The sequence below is a fragment of the Convolutriloba macropyga genome, chromosome 1 (assembly GCF_964194025.1).
Source record: "Convolutriloba macropyga chromosome 1, txConMacr16.3, whole genome shotgun sequence".
Lineage (NCBI taxonomy): Eukaryota > Metazoa > Xenacoelomorpha > Acoela > Convolutidae > Convolutriloba > Convolutriloba macropyga.
Genome location: NC_134468.1, coordinates 42,347,917 through 42,370,249, shown reverse-complemented (window position 1 = coordinate 42,370,249; position 22,333 = coordinate 42,347,917). Strand labels below are relative to the sequence as shown.

At 37.0% G+C, this 22,333-nt stretch overlaps 2 protein-coding genes across 2 annotated transcripts in view; one reads left to right on the top strand and one right to left on the bottom strand.

The window, feature by feature from the left end:
- LOC142339268 (NADH-ubiquinone oxidoreductase 75 kDa subunit, mitochondrial-like) overlaps positions 1-22,333 on the top strand; it is a 494,345-nt gene that overhangs the window by 455,645 nt on the left and 16,367 nt on the right. Inside the window, exons 2-8 of the mRNA XM_075389165.1 lie at positions 131-206; positions 564-676; positions 1,235-1,708; positions 10,047-10,101; positions 10,188-10,254; positions 19,828-19,927; positions 20,354-20,649. Of these exons, the coding sequence (XP_075245280.1) occupies positions 146-206; positions 564-676; positions 1,235-1,708; positions 10,047-10,101; positions 10,188-10,254; positions 19,828-19,927; positions 20,354-20,649 (1,166 nt within the window). The 5' untranslated portion in view covers positions 131-145. The remainder of the gene's footprint in view (positions 1-130; positions 207-563; positions 677-1,234; positions 1,709-10,046; positions 10,102-10,187; positions 10,255-19,827; positions 19,928-20,353; positions 20,650-22,333) is intronic.
- On the bottom strand, positions 2,980-10,040 carry LOC142339272 (uncharacterized). Its single transcript, XM_075389179.1, has 7 exons — positions 9,030-10,040; positions 6,132-6,311; positions 5,748-5,918; positions 5,262-5,427; positions 4,771-4,977; positions 4,083-4,484; positions 2,980-3,747 (listed from the first exon to the last, which is right to left on the bottom strand). Exons 1-7 carry the CDS (start codon positions 9,284-9,286, stop codon positions 3,295-3,297), a joined length of 1,836 nt encoding a protein of 611 aa, XP_075245294.1. The 5' UTR covers positions 9,287-10,040; the 3' UTR covers positions 2,980-3,294.

The following is a 22,333-nucleotide window of genomic DNA, read 5'->3' as shown; positions in this document are numbered from 1 at the left end:
AATCAGACTAGTTAATGTAGTGGACACAGTCATGAAAGATCCCCGTTTAAATCCAGAACTGTCACCGAATGTTTGAATTCCATTTTCATGTTCGTTTATCATCTAAAAGTTGCGATATGTTTTGATTTCAGATTATTTGTTCAGGATGCTGACTTCCTCGACTAAGCTGGTGAGGAAGCTTGCCATTGTCCCCATTACTTCGTCAGGTGAGTTGACCGATTTTAGTCACAGTAATGAATTTGGAGGAATTTTTGCTCCGTTTTTTTTTTTACTGTCTTTCGCATTGCATCTCAAAAAACTGTCTTTTTAAGACGGTTATATCGTAATTTCAAGAATTCGAGAATTTGGAGGAAATTTCAAAAATTTCAAGAATTTCGGTTTTTGGAGGAAAAAATTTATTGTGCAAAATTTTGGTCACATTTTGGTCAGTTTGGCTAAATTTTGTTAGATTTTGCAAAAATTAGATATTTTTGGTTTTTTTATGAGTTGAAAGTGATACGTTTTTGTCTTGTCTGATTATGCTTAACTAGGAAAATGACCCAATACTGGCGTATTGTTTTCAGCATCTTCTTTGTTGACGAGGAGACATTCTGTTGCTGGTGCTGCATCTAGCAAAGTGGAAGTATTTATTGATGACAAACCGGTACTGGTCGATCCCGGCACAACTGTTCTTAATGTAAGTTTGTATGTCTGAGCAATGTCAAAGAAATGTTAAAATTACAAGTGGGATGAAAGTTAAGGCGAGACAAATTTGCAGTTAAGAAGCAACCTAATTGTTCCCACTTTTTAATAATCTGATACAATCTGATACAATTGAAATTCAAAAATGGTCGTGCCGTTTTTCCATAAAAGTCTATCGTTTTTGTTGTCTCGTCTCGCAGTTTCGTTTATGAAAGGTCTCATTGGCCCTCCAATGCGGCAATATTTATCTCGTTTAATTGTTTGAGTTTAAAGCGATTTTGTTATATCCATACACCACGAAGTTCAACGTCAAAATGTGAATGAGTGGGTTCGTAACATTATGTCTGCCTCCTTGTTCAATGCATTATCGTTTAAGAGAAGCGAAAACACGATTATTGATAACATGCTGGAAGGTCGTCATTGTTTAATGTTTTAAAAAATAACTCGCAAATATTTATAGAAGTTTTTACAAGCTTGGAAGTTAATAATCTTCCAATACAATTGAAATTCAAAAATGGTCGTGCCTTCGATGCTAACTTTAAGAATTTTTCAGGCTTGTGCAGTCGCAGGCATTGAGATTCCTCGCTTCTGTTATCATGAGAAACTTTCAATTGCCGGTAACTGCAGAATGTGTCTGGTGGAAGTTGAAAAATCAATGAAGCCCGTGGCTTCTTGTGCCATGCCAGTGATGCCAGGAATGAAAGTTAAAACCAATTCTGATGTATCCAGAAAGGCCAGGGAGGGTGTAATGGAATTCCTCTTAGTCAACCACCCCCTTGATTGCCCAATTTGCGATCAAGGCGGAGAGTGCGATTTACAAGATCAGAGCATGGCGTTTGGGAGTGATCGGAGTCGTTTTGTAGATAATCAATTTGAGGGCAAACGAGCTGTTGAGGACAAAAACATCGGGCCTCTTGTGAAAACAATCATGACCAGATGTATCCATTGCACCAGATGTATTAGGTTTGGCAGCGAGATTGCAGGTGTGGATGATCTGGGTACAACAGGACGTGGATCAGGCATGCAGGTTAGCTACTGCTCTTTACTGTGGTAAAAATTAAAGTTTTAGCTGAATAGTGATTTTGAATAGAACACACTGTATGCTAACAAATCACTCCTCTGATTGCACAAGTTCCCAGGATAAAACTGGCGTTTCCCTATCGATTCTTGACACATTTCGATATGTTGTTTTTATGCTATGCTTTTGCTGAGAAAGAGCAATCCGTAATAGGTTCTTATGATGAATTTCCATATAGACCCTCCACTAACTCTCACCCAACACTGCACCCCATTCCACCCGTAACCTAACCCCGCACGGTCGCTCCACTCACTCTCACCGATTGATGTATTTCACATAGAAAAATATGTGATGGTTTCAAAGAAACATCAAGAAACTTAGAAGTTTTCTTTATTAAAGTTTCAAAGAAGTTTCGCATAGATAACTACTATAAATACAAGCTAATTTTTGTATATTTTCAGTACAAAATTTAATTTAAAATTCAACTTATTGAATTCTTTGACCCGTGTTATCGACCACGACAAAATATGAGTGCTATAATTACAGAGCCGGACACGTATAGAATATGTCTGCTGTAATTTTCACAAAGTCAGTTCTTTTGAAGTTGTCCTAGCTTTATGTTTTGTGAACATCTGATGTGAAATTTTTCTTTACTCGACCAAATCTTTAAGATAAATAAATTTAAGGTCTTTAATATATGATTTAAAATGAGCATATGATTTATCGAAAAATACTCAACGGAAGTTAGAGGAAGTTTGAACGAAAGAGAACCTTCAGTTGGCCGCTACTTTTTGTTTAGGGTTGTTCACATCATTAATACCATCAAATTGGGTTTACTTGTTCATTTTGGTGAAGCATTTATCTTCCTGACGCAAGCTCAGGTATGCTATCTTCGTATGATAATTTGTCAGCCATGAATTTTCTCGCTGGATGATTAAGAATTTGAATTGGATTGAATTAGGAATTTTAATTTAATAAATTAACTTGACTTCAAGGTACTGTGACTTAAGGATTGGTTTCATTTGGAACTTGTTTTTAATTGTGTGTTTTCAGTAGTTGGGTTTTAATAGCTGGTTTAATATTGTTGTTTTTTTAAATTTGTCTTATGACATGCGACGCCACGCCTTGAAATTTTTCATACTTTTTTTTAACTAAGCTGCGTTCGTGATGTCCTTTTTCACACTTATCAGAGCGAGGTTTTTTAGTTCATTCGCCTCAATAGTTTTTTTTGGTCGGACATGACTAATCTCACTTTTCACTCTCAATTAAAAGAATTGTCCTCTCTCTCTCTCTTTTGTAAGGGATCTTTGTTCACTTTAATTGGTGGATTTGGGATCAACTATGTCTGTGTCTTTTCATAAGCTAATGATAACAATTAAGATGAATTGAATTTCTGCCATTTCTGTTATGTTGATATACTCCACAGCTAATCTATAAAACACGAACATTGCAGCCTCTACTTTCAAGTTTCTTATATGCAGTTGCAGCCTACCCCAATTCGAACGGAAAAGTCTCATTATTACTGAAACAGTGTTCTCAACAAAAATTAATTGCTGACATTCTTGATTGCCTTATTTAATTAGTTTAAACAATTATTAGATTTGTGTTGTAATATTGACTATTGAAGAGGTTGATTTGTTCAGATTCTGGTCCATATAAAACTTCATAGAAACTTCTCTATCATCGTTCTCATCAACAGTGTTTTCATTCCACTTAGAGTTATCTTGAAAGCCTGGTTGTGTGACTGAAAGATTGTTTGAAGTTTCTGTGATGTAGATGCGTTCAGCTCCCGAATCGGCTCCTCCGCTGTTGGAACTGTTATCATCTGCACTTCGTGAGTTTCGAAAGAAATCGCGCCGTGAGAGACGCTGGACAAGTTGATAAGTGGGGGTTTTCTGAATAGGCGATTCCTTTGAGGGTGAAGCGCTGGCTATACTAATGTGATCACTGTTTTCATCGTTCTGGGTGGTCTTGCCTGAGTTGGCTTTTCGTCGATTAAACATAATAATGCTTGCTCTCAGAGATGAAGGGCTGGCAATTTTTCCGTTCTAAAATGTATGTTCGTTTTTTGTGAATTAATGAAAATCGGTTCAATTGGCCCGCTGTTAGGCTTTGGTACTTAAAAGCCACATCTGTACGTTAATTTCTACGTTTTCTTAAGGGAATAGTAGTGTAAATTAAACAAATTTAGTTTGGACAAATCGTGGTCAGTAAAATGTATTCCCTGTTTTTTGAATTTACAATTTTAATACTCAAAAGACCCCCAAATTGAGCAGTTTAACCCATGCCCTTATAACACTTTCAAAAACGGAATTGAGAAAGGTTTAATCATTTAATTTCTCCAATGAGTAGATGAATCATTTTCCTATGAGTAAACGGGTACCTGTAACGTAATTTGGCGAGGATTTTTAGCGAAGACCCTGTTTTGATCACGTTGTGGTCTTAAATGGACAGGAGTAGCATTTTGACTGTTGCCCACATGGCTTGCCAAGCCCATGGTTGCTTGCTCACTCCCATTTTCTTGAATTGAGGTGTTCACTCGGCTAGGGGTGACACAGTTGGGATGTTGACGTGGTTGACTGTTTGAGTTGGGGCTATGTCGTTGGGGCGATGTAGTGAAAATGGGTCCGTTGTTGCTGTTGCGTCTGACGCGGATGCTGCCAGTGGTGGCTTTGCGTCGGATCATGGACACCACCACCTGCAGACGACGTTCTTCGTCTTCCTCCTCTTTCAGGCCGCAAGTGAGCAATCTCAGGAACATCTTGCGAAGTTTCTTGTGGAATTTCTGAACATTTTGAACTTTTATGTTGGTAGTTATTCGTTCTAGGTCTACGGATAGGTTTTAGATTTCAAAGCTGTTTGATCAGTCGATAATTTTTCCCTGGCCGCATTCACCAAACTAATTGTTACTAAATTTATAGTTTGTAGAATCCTGATCAAAGAAACGTTCCTATGGACACTCAAGGATTTGATTTAGATGTTGAGAAATTAGACAGGGTTAAGTCCTCAGATACCTTTAGTCTTTAAAAAGTGGCTGCAATGAGTTTTACTTTTTCATGTGGTGGGCTTGCCTTGTACTTATAGCAGGCATATATAGGGCAGATGATGGTCTTGATGAGGGAGAACCATACTAGGGCGGCTATGGCCACATTAGAGTAGAGAGAAGAGTTGTGATTGTGGAAAGATCCCCCATCTGTAGGAGATAGGGCCATAATGAGGACATACAGCTGGTAGGGTAAGATGGAGACATAGAAACAGATTCCAAGAAATCCTATCACCTGAAACCAAGACTTCCATTGCAATGTTTGAGCTATTTTGGAAAAAATGCTGTGTAAAACCTACGTCGTTTGTCTCTAATTTACAACAGTAAATAAGAGACAAACAAGGTAGGTTTTAAATAGCAAAGTTTTCCCAAAAATTGGGCCCCAATTTTATTCAAAGCACCAAATTTAATTTCTTTTGCAAAGTTAGCGAAGTGAGGATGGATTAGATAGAAGCCATCTCAATGTCATCTAGTTGACATTTTAGCTGCGCGGATTAGTCCTCTGTTGTATTCACTTGCCTGGATGAGGTCCTGATCTAGGGCTGTATCTGAGTTGACGTGTTGGGGATTGTCAAAGAGGGGCTTGGACACCTTGTCTGTCAATTTAACATAGGCCCACAAATATATCACACCTGGTATCACTACAAAGATCATCCAATCCGCCACCACGTACGGCCAGTTGTACCTGAGAACAGTTATTGGATTTCCAAGATAGAGTATCAAGCAACCGTAATTAATTGCTCCCAAACGAAGTTTGTAGCAATTATATTAGTCCCGAGGTCATGCAATTTTTCACTGACTGATTTTTCGTCTGATCCTTTTAACTTTTCGTCCTCAGAAGTGGGATAAACAGGTAGCGCTCGGAGGGCATTAAGTGGCTGAGCAGCTCTCTTAGAGCCTTACAACTTACTGCCTTTAAGTATGCGATTGACCGATTCTGGTATATTCGAATCATCTTTCAAGCGTTGTATGCACTAAATTCAATTCTAATGAAATCTAACTCACCAGAAGCTCGGGACGCACATTGAAGCATGTGGAACATATCTCCACATTGGCTCTTGGAACGCTGGAATGTGGAAGCCTGCTATGACAAGACAGTTTGCTATTATAGTCACCACGCTCTGCCTTGAAGTCATAATTTGAGGATATTGCACTGGCTGTGTCGCGGCTATGTACCTGAAATTTTTTGCTTTAATTATTGCGGAGCTCTTGGAGTGATTTGGCTTTAATTGCATATACTCATTACGTGACAAAGTGCAATGTCTAAAATCTGAAAGAGATATCTCAGTTTACAGTGATATCATTGGGTAAGGATCCCACAGAAATTGAAGTGAGGATAGGTTGAGCTCATTGGTGAATTTTTTTATAGCCACATGTTTACAATTTTACCTGTCGCATGAGAGGAACATCATATTGTAAGATGTAACTGCGTCTGTGAATGATAGAACCCATGCTTGCAGCTTACACATGGCTTTGGGTCCTGGAGGGTACGAGGTTACAGCTTCTCCTGAGGCTGGCGGTTGTTCCAATATTGAGGGATAGATAGCGAAGCCGGAGGCAAAAATTGCACTGAAATTGGTTGATGCTGGATTAGTTTTTTAAATTTCTTGCGTTTGTCTGCTCCCAAGTTTTACATCTTTCTATGCAATATTTTTACATTTTAGTGTGCAAATGAATGAATTTGCCGTCTGTTTATTTCATTTCTCTGCTTTGTTCACCTTAAGTTTTGTCCTATAATATTGTTTGGTGGTCTTTCGTGTGAGACATTGAAAGTGCTCATGAAAATGAAAACCTATTAGTATGTTTTTACGGCTGTTTAAGGATGGCATCTGATCATTGGTTTTAAAAGTTTTTGATCAAAGTTTTTTTTCTTTTAAATTTTCTGACTGTGTCATAGTGATGGGAATAGTTGAAGCCAGTCGGCCTGACTAGTTCTTTTCAAATAATTAATGATAATAATAGTTCGCCTGCTCTTCTTAACGCGCTTTGTAAGGAGGACAGCTTCTTGTTTTTACAGCGGAAGCAGAAACCGAGTAGCGTCGGGCGAATGGCTCTCAAACGACAGGCGGGGTGTAAGTTAATTTACGGGTGTAGCTTAGAAACTTTTTTTATGCGGAGTCAAGCAAAAATTTTGCAAAAGTCGGATATAATAGGGGTTAGAACACCCGACCTCCAGGAGAGCAGTCTGCCATGTTAACCACTAAGCTACTATGAATTTGTTCAACAACCGCTCACAATTGCTTAAGTCTTAAAAAAACTTCATTTTGGAATGATATCACTCAAAAATGAAGAACGAAGGCCTAAAAAAGTTACTTAAGAAGTCAAAGAATGTTCTAGAAGAAAAGCACAAAAATGGTAAAGCGAAAATTTGCATGAAAAGAGAAACGCACGTTTGCAATAATTGCCTCAAAACTTCGTTCGAGAGCACTGAAAAAGTTTGACCTATCTTATGCGCAAGCATAGGTTTTGTTCATGAGTGACGTTTTTTAAAAGAAATTAGATCGGGCCAATATTTCATCTTGTGGTATATAAACTTTGTTCCAAACTTTCTGGTTTGAATTTTAGCTGTCTTGGGAACAAAGCTCAAGCTTGCGCTGTTTTGTGTCATGTTTAAGTATTGGATTGCTAAAATAAGAATTTTACTTGATAATTTTTAGAATCTTTCGGTGATGTGTACTCTAATTCGTAAAACTAAAAATATTTATCGTTACTGCAAAATCTATTATGTGAGAACAATTTGAAATTGAGTGAAAATATCGATGGCACTGCACGAGAACTTTTCATGCGTGCTTAATTCTTTAATTCACGGCGTGTACTTATTGAAATCTTTTTTTAATAGCCGCCCTCATCTTCTCAGCCGGCTATTATAGCGCTCCTATTTTTTTTCGTCGAATAAAAAAATGTTTCGCTTTACCTCATTTTGCCGCCTTTTCAACATTTTGCGTGAAATCTTTTTGACTTCTCTAGGCTAGTTTCTCTCTTCTCTCATTCTGCTAAAAGTGATTTTGAACATCAGTTGCTCAGCAAAGCAATTCAAAATGAACAGTCAGTATAAAAAATTGAAGTCAGAAATAGAAACGGGATAAACCCATAAAGCCCAATTTTAGATGCCCGCTATTTGAACGTCGGTCCTATAAGTATTAGTTACCTCTCTCTAATGCTTATTGTTATTGATAGTAGCCCCTGTAGCCTCTCTCTAAGAAACAGAAGTATGTTTAACTACGAAATGCCATCAAAATAAATCGGACTCAAAAAAATGTTTTTGTACGAAAATCGTTTTTTTTTTTCAAAATCTTCTGTTGTTTCAATCCCAGTCATGCTTATTGGAATCAACGGCGGCTATTTTCCGGCAATCTGCCGGGTATGTTTATAGCTGTAAGCTGAGCGGAGCTATATTGCGGTGGTCTTGGTTTTACAATTCAAAGAATTTGAATTGTATTGGGGCGCTGTCTTTTTTAAAGATCTGTGCACATAATTTTATAATTTTTGAAGTCAAATTGGAGTAGTGATCTCGGTTACACCAAAACAGGAAGTGGAGCGAAAAAGCGAGTAGTTTTGTGGCGTGAAATTTTTTCGCTCTAAATTTAAAGTAGAGTGAGAAAACGGTGTTTGAACAAAAATTCGCTTTCTCGCTAGTGGTTTTTTGTTCACATGCGGCATTTTGACTTTGATTTTTTTTTCAATTTTTTTATCTGATTTTTTTAGAAATGGCTCTCCCAATTCACTCATTGTCCGTTCTAGGCCTAGTTTTGTGTTTAGTCAATGAACATTCTTTGAATTGTACGTCAGGACTTGTCCTTCTATGTTTTTTGTTTCGTCGTCTGACGCTCTTTTTTCGTCATACCTCAAAGCTGAAAAGTCAAAATTTCTGAATGACTTCTTCCTCTCACTAACTGCTTTTGTGCGCGTGACGTCATTTTTCACTCACTCTAGCAAAAGTTTTTTGCGTGATTAGATTTCGATCATAAGTGACTTACCTCACTCAATAAAATGTCTTTTGCACTTTAAAATTTAAGTTTATTTTGAATTGGTTTAAGGTCAAATGAACTTATATGTGTAATAAGGGTCCCTAATGAAAAGGCTTCTGCACAATGAATTTTAACAAGCTTTATTAATTTATCGTTTAATTTTTTACATAGCTTTTTGAGCGGCGTCGATAACTTTTTGAACTTATATCTGTATCTGTTTCTATTCTATCATAGGGCACGCAAGTCTATTCTTTCTCAGCTATTCCGACAATCTGCCGGCTATGCTCCAATAGTCTTACTTGCATGTTTACTCACTTACCTTACGAGGTCTCCCAAAGCAACACATGTTAGAAAGTGCTTTGTGATTCTGGGAACATATTTAGTTCTAGTAATGGCGTAGATGAATATGAAGTTGACCAAGACACCTGTGCAGCTAAAGACAGTAACTCCCGTTGCTGCTATGTAACGCAGCCTCTTGTCCGCAAATGGAGACGGGCTATAAACTGCAGGCTGCTCTGTACAGTTATCGAATATTGAGTGAACGAAGTGGGTGTCGGTGCCATTAGTAAAACTCATATCTGAGGAAACACCACCAAGCTGTTTAGTTGTCGAGATAATCTAAGTTTCAGAACTATACTAAATTGATAGCTCTTGGATAAATAATTAAAATATTTTTCGGCCAGTGTAACTTTACGCAGACACTGAAACCATTCTATTGCTAATTATTCCGTAGGATTTTGTTTAAAGAACAATGTACACCCAAAATAAGTTAATGTGAACAAAGAATGAACAAAAATAAATTTTCAATCACAGTTTGACGGCTATTTATGAAGAATTATCCGAACTAAAAATGAATTGAATGATTTTGCACGAGTGTAGAGTAATAAGACGGTGCGCTTGTAAAATCGAATGTGTTTGCCGAATGCATTTACTGTTGGGCCTAAAAATGGGCTTGTGGTTGGATATAGTTGTGTGTTTGAGGGCAATTTTGTACATGGTATGTTGAGGTTCCCTGTGGGTGAATCGGAACGTCACTTCCGGATGTATAAAAGCTTTTTCTCTGTTTGCACAAATCAAATTCATCCACTAACAGGTTAATCTCGTTTGAAGCGCCAATATTGTTGGATTGAAGCAAGAACGGCGCTTTTCTTGTATTGTATGTAAATTACAAGATTTTTTGCGTACCTAGTTCAAGATTAAGTTCATACTAATGATCTGAAAAGAAAAATCAAAGTTAAACAAGGGCTTTGTTGCCCAAGTTATGAAATAATAAGGCCCAAATGTCAGTTGCTTTTTTCCTCTTCAAAATTATATGAACCCTTTTATTTTGTTCTAGATTGGCACCTATGTGGAGAAGATGTTCCAATCAGAGCTGTCCGGAAACGTAATCGGTAAATAAATTATGCCAATATTGTCAAAATACCAGGTTTGGAAAACCATGTATATTTGGCTTGAACGTGAAAATATTTGTTCGCAGATATATGCCCTGTTGGTGCGTTGACTTCAAAACCCTACGCGTTTACTGCCAGGCCTTGGGAAATAAGGTTAGCATATTTTGAACAAAATTTATTTCAACGGAACCAAGTAAAGAAAAAGTATCATCCATCCGTCTATGTGTCGCTGTATACGTTGTTGTTTGTTTGTTTACTTCAATGTATAGTTATCCTTATGTGCCTGGTTGGTCTCAGCTGTCTTGACAGTCTTAGATAGAATTAATTAAAGAATGCAATTTTACTTTTGCCTGCCGGGTATATGAGCATTTTAGTTTAATTCTGTTTGCCCTATACCCCGTTTAGTTGTACTATCAGAGAAAAATGAACACTTGTGTTGACGAAAAACAAAGCAATTTTTCGATTCCAACATTGTTCGTGGAATTTATGAGGCCAGTTTCTTTTATATTTTCAACTCTGTACTCTTAGCTCTAATATAAATGTTCAGGATGTAATTATTTAGGTCATCGTTTATATTTAGAGTTGTCATAATGTGACAGAATTCTTCACAAGATGCTCATATTTGTCTCTTACCGGTCATTAAGGTTGCTGGGGTTGTCTGCAAAATCTTGCAGCGTGGAGTAAAAACGTAAAATACAATTCAGTAGCGACGAGTTCGATAATTGCATGAATCTTCATGCCGCTCAATAATGAAATGTACGTTGTTCAATTACAAAATGTTCAAAGCTAAATTTAAAGGAAAAGTTCAAAGTATTTAAAGAAAAATGCAAAATTTTTTATTTACTTCATATGGAAATTCAGTGCTGCTTTGTTGCGGATAAAAAGAACGCATCAATTGTGAGATCATACCAAATTACATAATCTGGAGTATTTGCATATTTTTTTCAAGAAAAATGATTCCCAACAGCTGGTGCATATTGGGCGGTATTTGCATGAATTTTATAAAATGTGGAATTCATTAGAAATTTGCATTTCTTAAATTTGAGCTAAAAGGAGACTGGATCAATAATTGCTCTCAAAAGAATATAACCACTTTTTTTGAATACCTTTCATCCCTTCACTGCGATGTCCTGTCTGGCGGTGGCTTTGAGGGCATATGATAAATTCCAAGTTGTTAAAAGTAATTGATTGGTGAAGAAGCATTTCTTTTCTGGAGGAAAAAAAATATTGATCGTGATTTTACTTGGGTTTTTCACGATTCATATACGCCTAGATATTATTAGATGAAAGATACGCTCTCTGGTAAACTTGCTATAATATCAGCTCTGAGTGCATAAGAAACATCGATTAATTCAGGTTATCGAAAACATAAAAAGTTAACAAAAGTTCTGATTTTTTTAAGTTCTGATTTAGAGAAGACATCAATGGGAGAAATCACTTTTCTTTATGGAAAAATCAATTAGCTCGCTAGTTCTTTATGTGCCTGAAGAGCTGAGTTCTATGATTTACTCGAGATCCCAAACATTATTTTAAGCAAATTTTGGGTACCGTTGGCTTGTTTTTAACGGATTTGACCTATTTTTGAGTTATTAATTGCTCTCAAGCGAAGTTTGTAGCAATTATATTAGTCCTGTTGGTCTTTTTTTATGCGATTTTTCGCTTGACCGATTTTTCGTCTGACGCTTTTGACTTTTCGTCCTCAAAAACGGGATAAACAGGTAGCGCCCAGCGGGCATTAAGTGCTCTTAGAGCCTTTCAGCTCTGTTTCACAGCTCAAACTTTTTGGGGACTCTCAAACGACCGCTCACCGGTCGTTTGAGAGCAATTCGCCCGACGTTAGTCGGTTATGTTTTGTATTCTTCTACACTCGACTTTGTGAACGTCTATACACTGTCCCAGCTACATGACCTTCCAAATATCTAGTACCAATTTACCTAATCTTGCGAATCAATTCAGTTTGAGCTTAAAGGGGACTCTGGATCTGTAATTGCTCACCAGTGGTTATTAACTTCTTTGCACCCCTTTGTAACTTCTGTGCGATGTCATGCCTCTTGGAGGATTTGAGGTTTTACCTGTAATGTACTTTTAATAAAATCATGTAGGTTTTGCTAACGAGGATTTCAAAATCATTTCGTCCAGCATTTAAGGTTGTCTGAAAAAACTTCTTGCGTTTTTAACGTTTAAACAAAATTCAGAAAAAATAACATCAAGCTATCAAATTGCAACAAAGAATATCAGGGAAAAAGTTTTATCCAATCAAAATTAAGATTTTATGACATCTTTATATTTGAAAAACTCGGGGCAAACCTATTGATGGGCAATAAATTTGTTCAGTCTAGCTATAACTTATGGAACTAGACAGAAAATTGGTTGAATATGGTATTTCTGATGCCGAGGTTATGTAAACTATCGATTCTGAGTGCTTTTTGAAGACGCATTTACAGTTTTTTTCTGGAAAAAAACAGCCATGAAATTTGAGGCAAAGCAGCTGGAGACGCTAAAAAAATTTGAAAGCAAAGTAACAAGAGTTCTGCATAGTTTCTGAAAAATTATGGTTTGTGGACCGAAAGTCCAGAGTTTTGGCTTGCTTGCTGCATTCAAATGCACCAGAATACTCATCAGCGAAAAACCATTTTGATTATGGAGCAACTAATTAGCTCGATTTTAATAGACTTTGCGTAGCAGTAATGAGTTTCTTAATTTACTGGACTAAACTATTCAAAGAAGTCCCAAACTTCTGTTTTTAATAAGATAAAATAGTTTTCTTTTACTAATCTCCTGAGCACTAAGTTGATTTCAGAGGAAATTTCTAAAAATTGTCTGCAGATAGAAAGTTTGAAAATATTGTTAGAGCTGCGAAGCTGTAAGCAGAACTCAGCTATATCGCTGTGTTCGTGCTTTTATTGTTTCGTTAGCTGGAGCTCTTTTTTATTTTACATTTAGTTACCCAGCAAAGCTGAAAATGGCAAGTTTCATGGATGAGTTCATCCTCCCACTAATGGTGTCTGCCCGTGTGACGTCATTTGTTATAGCTGCGAAGCTGTAAGCTGAGCGTAGCTATATTGCGGTGCTCTTGGTTCGTACGACTCGAAGAGGAGTAATGAGATTCTACAGGTGTTTACGACTCGAAGAGGAGTATTGAAATTCTACAGGTTTTTTTTAGCAGAAAGCAAGTTTGTTCAAGACTTGAATTTTGACTTCTTTCTGTTCGAGCATTAACCTCCGTTTTTGATTGTTGACTTCTGTTTTCGAACATTGGACTTTAACATTAGACTTTCGAACATTGGACTTTAACATTAGACTTTCGAACATTGGACATTAGTAGCTTTGTTTGTAATGTGTAGTAATTAGGAACTGCTGGTAATGTTCAAGGTGAAGAGGTCATTTTGAGATTTTTTGTTCCTATATAAGTCACCCCTAATTATCTAAACTACACCGCACAACCCCCCAACACCTACCTACCCCAAACCCCCCAACACCCCCCCCCCCCCCCCAACTTACCCCCACCTACCCCCTCCATTCACCTAGCTACCCCCCCCCAACTACCCCAGCACTACCCACCTCCCCAGCCTATCTACCCCCTCACGTACCTAACCCCCCCAACGTACCTACCCCCCCCCCCCCCCCAACAGCACCTACCCACACCCCTGAACTAAAAAAATTTTAACGCTTTTTTTTGTTATATTGGTCTACTAATTTTGTTATTTCTAGTGTTTTTTTTTCGATATTTTGATTTTGTCCAAGTTAGGGTAGATTATTTTGCACGACGATTCAAGTCGTTTCCGGTATTCTACCGGTTATTTTTTTTAGCAGAAAGCATGTTTGTTCATGACTTGAATTTTGACTTCTTTCTGTTCGAGCATTTACCTCCACTTTTGATTGTTGACTTCTGTTTTCGAACATTGGACTTTAACAGTAGCTTCGTTTGTAATGTATAGTAATTAGGAACTGCTGGTAATGTTCACGGTGATGAGGTTATTTTGAGATTTTTTGTTCCTATATAAGTCACCCCTAATTATCTAAACTACACCGCACAACCCCCCCCCCCCCCACCACCTATCTACCCCCCCCCCCAACACCTACCTACCGCCCCCGCACCCCCTCCCCCCAATTTACCCCCAACCTACTCCCTCCCTTCACCTAGCTACCCCCCACCTACCCCCCCCCCCCCCGCCAACTACCCCACCACTACCCACCTCCTCAACCTATCTACCCACCCACCCCACCCAGCTCCCCGGCAGCTAAAAAATTGTCGGCATTTTTTAGAACACTTTAATGTGGTTTGTTGGGCTACTTTTGTTTTTTTTCTCTTGTCTATTTTGATGTTCTGATTTCGGTAAGGTTAGGTTGGAGATTATTATGCACGACTATTCGAGCCATTTCCGGTATTCTACCGGCTATGTTTTTTGTTTCGTCGTCTGACGCTCTTTTTTCGTTTTACATTTGTTCACGCAGCAAAGCTGAAAATGTCAAATTTTCTGAATAACTTCTTCCTCTCACTAACGGCATATGCGCGCGTGACGTCATTTCTCACTCGTTTTAGCGAAAGTTTTTAGGTTTTTTGCGTGATTAGATTTTGATCATACGTGACTTACCTCACTCTATAAAATGACTCACTTTAAAACTTAAGTTTAATTTGAATTTGTTTAAGGTCAAAGGAACTCATATGTGCAGTAAAGGTTGCGAATAAGAGGCTTCTGAGGAATGAATTTTAACAAGCTTTATTAATTTATTGCTGAATGTTTTTTAGCCTAGTTTTTTGAGCGGCGTCGATTTTTTTTTCATTTTAGATCTGTTTCTATCTCTTATATGGCACGCAGGTCTATTCTTTCGCAGCTATTCCGGCAATCTGCCGGCTATGTTTACTTTCAAGCAAATTTTTTTAGGCCAATTGCGTGTTTATATTTTGATCGTATGTGACTGATCTCACTCGATAAAGTGACTTTTGCAATTTAAACTTTGATTTGAGTTACTTTAAGATCAAAGGAACACTCATCTGTAATGAATATCCCCAATAAAAATTATCTTGGGAATAAATTTCAGTAGGATTCTATTAATGTATTGCTGAATGTTCTTTATTTTTTACATATCTTTTTGAACGGCATCGAAAACTTTGAACCTTTTCGTTCGATAACTTATGGCTCTACCTGGTTCTTAGAGGTTGACCCCCACCCCCCACTGCGCTCACCTCACGCCCCTTCCATTAAGCAAAAGTTAACCTCCTGAAACCGCGGCTAACTACTGACGAAGCCAGGCGGTCGTTTGAGGTCAATTCTCCAGATGTTAGTCGGTTATGATCGGTTTTTGAGAGGACATTTTTTCAATTGCATTACTTTGACTTCGACTTCGTTTTCAGTGTTTATTCTCTTAAGTGCTATTAGTTGGGTACATGTGTTCTATTTGCGCCTATTTGCCAATGGTTCAATTCCTCAACGGGTGTTGAATGCTTTTTATACTTTCTTCGTTGTCATAAAATTTTCGTGATTTTTTTTTTGCCCGTGAATTTATCGGGTGATTTTTTTAAACTCTGTTCTGTTATCACTGTCTTTTCACTTAATCTCATTAATGGATGGTCTCGTTGGATTCTAATGGGGAATAAGCTATTCGATTTATTTGTTCAAGTTCAAATCTAATGCTCTCAATGACTCTTTTGTCTTCTTTATTGTCTTATCGCTTAGTCCCATTATGAAAAGGGTTTCATCGGTTCCTGAGGATGTTTAATTCAATCGAATTAATCGTTTTAAACTATAGCTCTTGTTTTCTTTGACTTATAAGCTTTTTGTTGTCCAAGAAAATAAGCAAGTGTGAGTTTGACTGGTATTTGCTGTCTTATCGCCTGATAAGGTCTCATTGGTTGCTAGTCAGGATTTAGTTGATCGAAATAATTATTCCAGTTTGCAGCTAATTCTCTCTGTTACTGTTACAGTTTTCCTATTAAGAAAAATATTAACCGAATTTCAAGAGCTTTTTTGAGTATTGGCTGCCCTATCGCTTATTGATGACAATTTTTATTCGGTTGCAGAAGCCACGAAATAAGTGAAGCTAATTAGTTGCCGGAGTTAAGTTACTTTCGAATTAAGTGAATTCGATCATTTCCCTCATTAATAGCCGCACAGCGATAGCTGGGGATAATATTGTCCTTCTCTTGGTTTTTTTTTGTCGTCGCGATTTTTGTTACCACCATATGACGTCACAACGACTTCAAATCTGCTTTTTGTTCATTCGTTCATGCAATTTCAACTGAAGTGCGCGTGTGACGTCATTTGTCGCTCTTAGTGGAACGAGTTTTTTTTGTTCATTTGCGTGATAAAATTTTTGGTCACACTTAACTTACCTCACTCACAAAAATGACTTCCTCACTTTGAAATTGACTTTTATTTACTTTAATTCAAAGAGATAAGGTCAAATGGGTGTACGTCACTCTAAATTAAGGTTTTTAGAGAGCAGCTAATAGAGGCAGCAAAAACTTAAACAGATCTTTAATCAAAATTTTACATATCAGCCTTCAATGAAAAGACGAATTTTTTTGGTCTGTCTTTTTTTTGTTTTTTTTTGAGACTGCAGATCTACGAAGCTATTGCGGCTATTTTCTGGCAATCTGCCAGCTATGTTTTTTAGTTTTTGTTTCCATTAGAAGTGCTAAAATATTTTATGACCTCTAACGTTTCATTATTTGAGGTTAATGATTGACATATAGATGGTGGTTTTCTTTCTTTGAAGCTTTTTGGTTTCTCAGTTCTTGACCCAAGGATGTTGTATTTTATATTCATTCTAAGGATAAGTAGTATCATTTTTTGAAAGGTTTTGATGTTTTTGGTGATTAATAATAATACATTAGATCTCATAAATTTATAATTGGGTTTTTGTTTTTGTTCAATTTTGGGCTTATAGGGTCTTTGGCTTTGTTGAATGTCTTAGTTTTAGGGTTGCTTTGAAGTTGATAATTATTATTGAGGTCTATTAGACCATTTGGTTCTGTACCTTGTAATTCAAGACTTGTACTGCTTTGTTACATTCAGAAGTTTCTGGATTGTATTGGTGAGCTGTATATTTTATGATCTACCACACTTTTTTCTGCGTTTGACGTTCGTGAGGCTGGCAGCCTGATTTTTTCAAATTACCGATCAAGTTGAGTGAGAAAATTGTATTTGAGGAAGTTGTCGATTTTTGAAAACGATTTTTCGCGTGCTGTAATTCGATTTGTTTTCAGCGTTTCTTGTCGTGCGTGCTAATAATGTGATACATGTGTTCTTCTAATTGGGCTTATTTGTAGTTGCGCGATTTCATCAACGAGCAGCTAATGCCTTTTATTTATTACTTTGACGCTGTTTTTATAAAAAAATATATGTGAATATTGGATTTCACATTTTTTGTTCTTTTTATGGTCTCTTATCACTGAGTATCTTTAATGACAGGTCTCATTAGCTGAAAATTAAGAATAAATGGTTAGGGGTTTTTCTTTACTTTTGTGTATACTGTATACTTACAGGCTGTTGTTTTTCCTACTGCTGTGTTAACCGCCTATTCTTATTAAAGACTATTCTCATCGTTTGCGACTGAGAATTTAGTTATCTGAAATAATTTTTTCGGTTCCTACTTTTTGCTTTCTGTTACTTCTCAACTATTTGTTCTCAAGGTATTAACGAGGTTTTATTGGTTGCTAAAAAGGAATAAGTGAATCGAATTGGTCGCATGAGTTTACAGCAGTTGTTTTGATAATTTTGACACTTTCTTTCCAAAAAATAAAAATTGAATTTTTAGTCTTGCTTATATTTTTTTTCTGGTGGACTTATCACTTAGTCTCCAAACAGTTCTTATTGGCCTTCTAGCGTGGCGTAACTTTGATCAGTTTGTTAGCTCCAACTTGTAGCTTCATTTAAGGATTTGGGCATTTAGTTATGAGCTTCTTTGACTCGACAGATTTTCCATAATTTTCTGTGCCATTTTCTTTAGGTTTTGCATCTTTTGCTTTCTATCATTGATTTCCACACGGTTGTTGTATTGTAGAGTCATTCTGAAGACTCGTAGAATGGGTATTTTCTCAAAGTGTTTTTTAATGATTCTTAAAACACTGAATCTTCAAGGACATTTTCTAATTGTTTAGACTTTTAGCGCATATAGGGCGGGTCATGTGTGCATTTTTGAGTCTTAGTTCGATTTTTCTTCTAAAATATTGATCTCCAGGTCACTAGTTAATAAAATTCTTTGGATTGTTATTAAGGACTTGGTCGGTTATTAATAGCCGCACAGCGATAGCTGGGGCTATTATTGGCCTTCTCTTGGTTTTTTTTTTATTTCGTCGTCATGATTTTTGTTACGACCATATGACGTCACAGCCACTTTTTGTTCATTCGTTCATGCAATTTCAACTGAATTGCATGTGTGACGTCATTTTTCGCTCTCAGTGGAGCGAGTTCTTTTGTTCATGCGCGTGATTAAATTTTTGGTCACACTTGACTTACCTCACTCTCAAAAATGACTTCCTCACTTTGAAATTGACTTTTATTTACTTTAATTCAAAGAGATGAGGTCAAATGGGTGTGTGTCACTCTAAATGAAGGTTATTTGAGATCAGCTAATAGAGGCAGCAATAACTTTTTTAACAGATTTTTAATCAAAATATAACAGATCAGCCTTCAATGAAAAGACGAATTTTTTTGGTCTGTCTTTTTTACTGTTTTTTTTAGACTGCCGATCTACGAATCTATTGCGGCTATTTTCTGGCAATCTGCCAGCTATGTTATGTTTTGACGCGCTTTACTTTTTGATCACGTTTTTCTGTTTGTATTATCACGATTTTCATGTTTGACGCCTGACTTATCTGAGCCACAGTTTCAATTGAATTGATTTCAAGTTCTTTCACTCATTGAATTACGCTTCGTAGTGAATACGGTCAATGTCAAAAGACAAAATCTCAAGAAACGGGGTATCTTTAAAGCCCGGTCATTGAATCATCATCAAAATTCATTAAGATAACCCAGGGTACGATTTCGTCGGTTAAATAGAAGTGAAAATCTTATTTCGTTTTTCCTATACTTCGTGTACTATATGACACTAAGTTTGGGACAAAAAATTATATTGTCACTTCTTGAATCAAACCGTTTCAACCGAATCAAACCGTGTCTATTTCAACTCCTGTATAATTTAATAAACTTTTTTTTATTAATCTGGAAAATTTAATAATCTGCAACTTCAATTTCAAATGGAATTCAACGTTCTCTAAATACGTTAGAACAAAATCTTGTTCCTCCTCGGGGCTCGAACCCAACATTCGTGCCAGGCGACCTCGTATCAAGGCACTAAGTCCCTCGGTCGACTAAGATTTTGTTCTAACATATACTTAGTGTGGTTGCTAGCTGGCATTAGTATTAAGGTTAATGACTTCATTTTAGGAGGTGAATTTAGTATATTTTTAGTCTGCAACTGCACACGAAATTAGGACACGTTTTGACCCTTAGAATTTTTTTTTTCAACTTCTATCTCTTCCTTTTCTGTTTCAATCCCGATTTGCGTCGAGAGGGTCAACGGCGGCTTGTTTCCGACAATTTGCCGGCTATTTTAAATATTTTTGAATCCTAATAAATTTGTATAGGCGACAAATAAAGCATTCGAGGGGGCGCAACCAAGAATCAATTTCAGCATCTAATTATTGATAATCTAAAACAGTGCTTTTTTGAAAAAGTAGTTTGGAGAGCTTGCTGTTATTAGTTTTGTGCGCTATTTTAGGAAAGTGGAGAGTGTGGATGTTATGGACGCGGTTGGATCGAATATCGTTCTGAATACACGCGCTGGTGACCTCATGCGAATTATACCCAGGAACAACGATGTTAGTCATGCACACTCTAATCGTAGGTGCATAAACAGAAAGCTGTATTTGTGACATTTTTTATTGATTAAAAGGAACCCCTCCCCGCAGCTTAGTGGGCATATAACTTTTACGTCCCCTAGACGCACCAGATATTTTGTTCATAGTATCGAGGTACATAACAACATATAATTTATAAGTGGGGGTCATAAAAACAGTGGAGGTGGTGGGGGAAACAACAGATCAGGTTTTCGTTGTAGCCATAAGCAGCAATGAAATTGAGCAATACTCTAAAATTGTATTACGCTAATTCTAATTAGCAATTGCTCCCAAATCAGGACGGCTGTTAGATGCTCAATATTGCTTCTCTTTTCAACAGATTGAAATCAAATTTTATATGAGGGCTGTGGTATATAGTCTCAAATTTTTAATGCGCTGCAATTGTAGGATATAAACGAAAGCTGGATTTCTGACAAGACCCGCTTCTCATATGACGGACTCAAGTACCAGAGACTGACACAGCCATTTGTGAAGAACGAGAACAGTGGTGCTCTTTCTAAATGTTCTTGGGCGGATGCATTGACAGCTGTTTCCAATGAGTTGAGCTCCGTGGATGGTTCCGAAATCGCAGTTGTTGCTGGTGGATTTGCATGTGCCGAGTCATTAACGGCTACAAAAGACTTGATGAATAGACTAGGCTGCGAGAATTTATTCACAGAGGAGAGATTCCCTCTATACAGTGGGTATGTAACTCAATTGCTTGTCCATTTTTACGCTCTAACGTTTTCGCACATGTGTAATTCGACTGGATTTGAATCCAATTTTTCTGTATGTTTTTATAGCTGCGAAGCTGTAAGCTGAGCGAAGCTATATTGCGGTGCTCTTGGTTTTTTACAATTCAAAGAATTTTTACAATTCAAAGAATTTGAATTGTATTGGGGCGCTCTCTTTTTTTTTTAAGATCTGTTCACACATTTTCATGATTTTTGAATCAAATTGGAGTAGTGATTTTGGTCACGCCGAAACAGGAAATGGAGCGAAAAAGCGAGTGGTTTTGCGGCGTGAATTTTTTTCGCTCTAATTTTAAAGTAGAGTGCGAAAATGGTGTTTGAACAAAAAATCGGATTCTCGGTAGTGGTTTTTTGTTCACATGCGGCAATTTCACTCTGATTTTTACTGTTTTTTCGATTTTTTGGATCGGATTTTTTTCTGAATGGTTGTCCCAATCCATTCGCAGCTCATCCTAGGCCTAGTTTTTTGTTTGAATTAAAATTTCATTTCTCGCTAGTGGTTTTTTTGTTCACATGCGGCATTTTGACATTGTTTTTTTGTTTTTTATTCTTATTTTTTGATCTGATTTAAAATGGTTTTCTCAATTCACTCATAGTCCATTCTAGGTCTAGTTTTTCTGTTTAGTCAATGAAAATTCTTTGAATTGTACGTCAGGACTTGTCCTGCTATGTTTTTTTGTTTCGTCGTCTGACGCTCGTTTTTCGTTTTACATTTGTTCACACAGCAAAGCTGAAAAAGTCAAATTTTCTGAATGACTTCTTCCTCTCACTAACGGCATTTGCGCGCGTGACGTCATTTCTCACTCGCTTTAGCAAAAGTTTTTAGGTTATTTGCGTGATTAGATTTTGATCATACGTGACTTACCTCACTCAATAAAATGACTTTTGCACTTTAAAACTTAAGTTTAGTTTCAATTGGCTTAAGGTCAAAGGAACTCATTTGTGTAATAAAGGTCCCTAATAAGAGGCTTCTGCGGAATGAATTTTAACAAGCTTTATTAATTTATCGCTGAATGTTTTTTACCTAGTTTTTTTAGCGGCGTTGATTTTTTTCCAATATAGATCTGTATCTGTTTCTATCTCTATTATATGGCACGCAGGTCTATTCTTTCGCAGCTATTCCGGCAATCTGCCGGCTATGTTAACTAGTATGTCGATTTTAATCACTCATAAATTAATTCAGCTGAATTAGTTTTTATCTTAAAACAGAAGAATAACAAAGCCACGCTGTAATTGCTTTTCTCAGCCGGCTTTTATTGCGGCCCTGATTCTTGGGTCTCGAAGAGTTGTGGTGATCTTCGTTTTCAACGACTCGAAGAGATGAAATGGTGGCGTATTTTTACGACTCGAAGAAACGTTATCGTTCTATTTCTACCACTCGAAGCAGTCTTGGAGGTGTCTTTTAATCAATAATTTTGTAGTGAATTTCAAACAGGAAATTCTGCGCGTAAAAAGAATTTGCAATGATTGGACTACTGAACAAATCTGAAGAGTAGAGAGAAAAGAGTGTTTTTTCCCACACCTCTGTTTTGGAGAGAGCGAAAAGAGTTTTTTAATTGCTCTCGAACGAAGTGATTTCTTGAATGATTTGAAATGCGCGCATGCAGAGTCTCTTGCTAAAATAACACTGATTGTG

Excerpts from the sequence above, each read along its gene's own strand:
- LOC142339272 (XM_075389179.1), bottom strand. The coding sequence starts at position 9,286 with ATGAGTTTTACTAATGGCACCGACACCCACTTCGTTCACTCAATATTC. Across the intron at positions 5,919-6,131 it reads ATGTTCCTCTCATGCGACAG|GTACATAGCCGCGACACAGC; the intron begins GTAAAATTGTAA and ends AAAAAATTTCAG. Across the intron at positions 4,485-4,770 it reads ATGCCTGCTATAAGTACAAG|AAATTCCACAAGAAACTTCG; the intron begins GCAAGCCCACCA and ends CAAAATGTTCAG.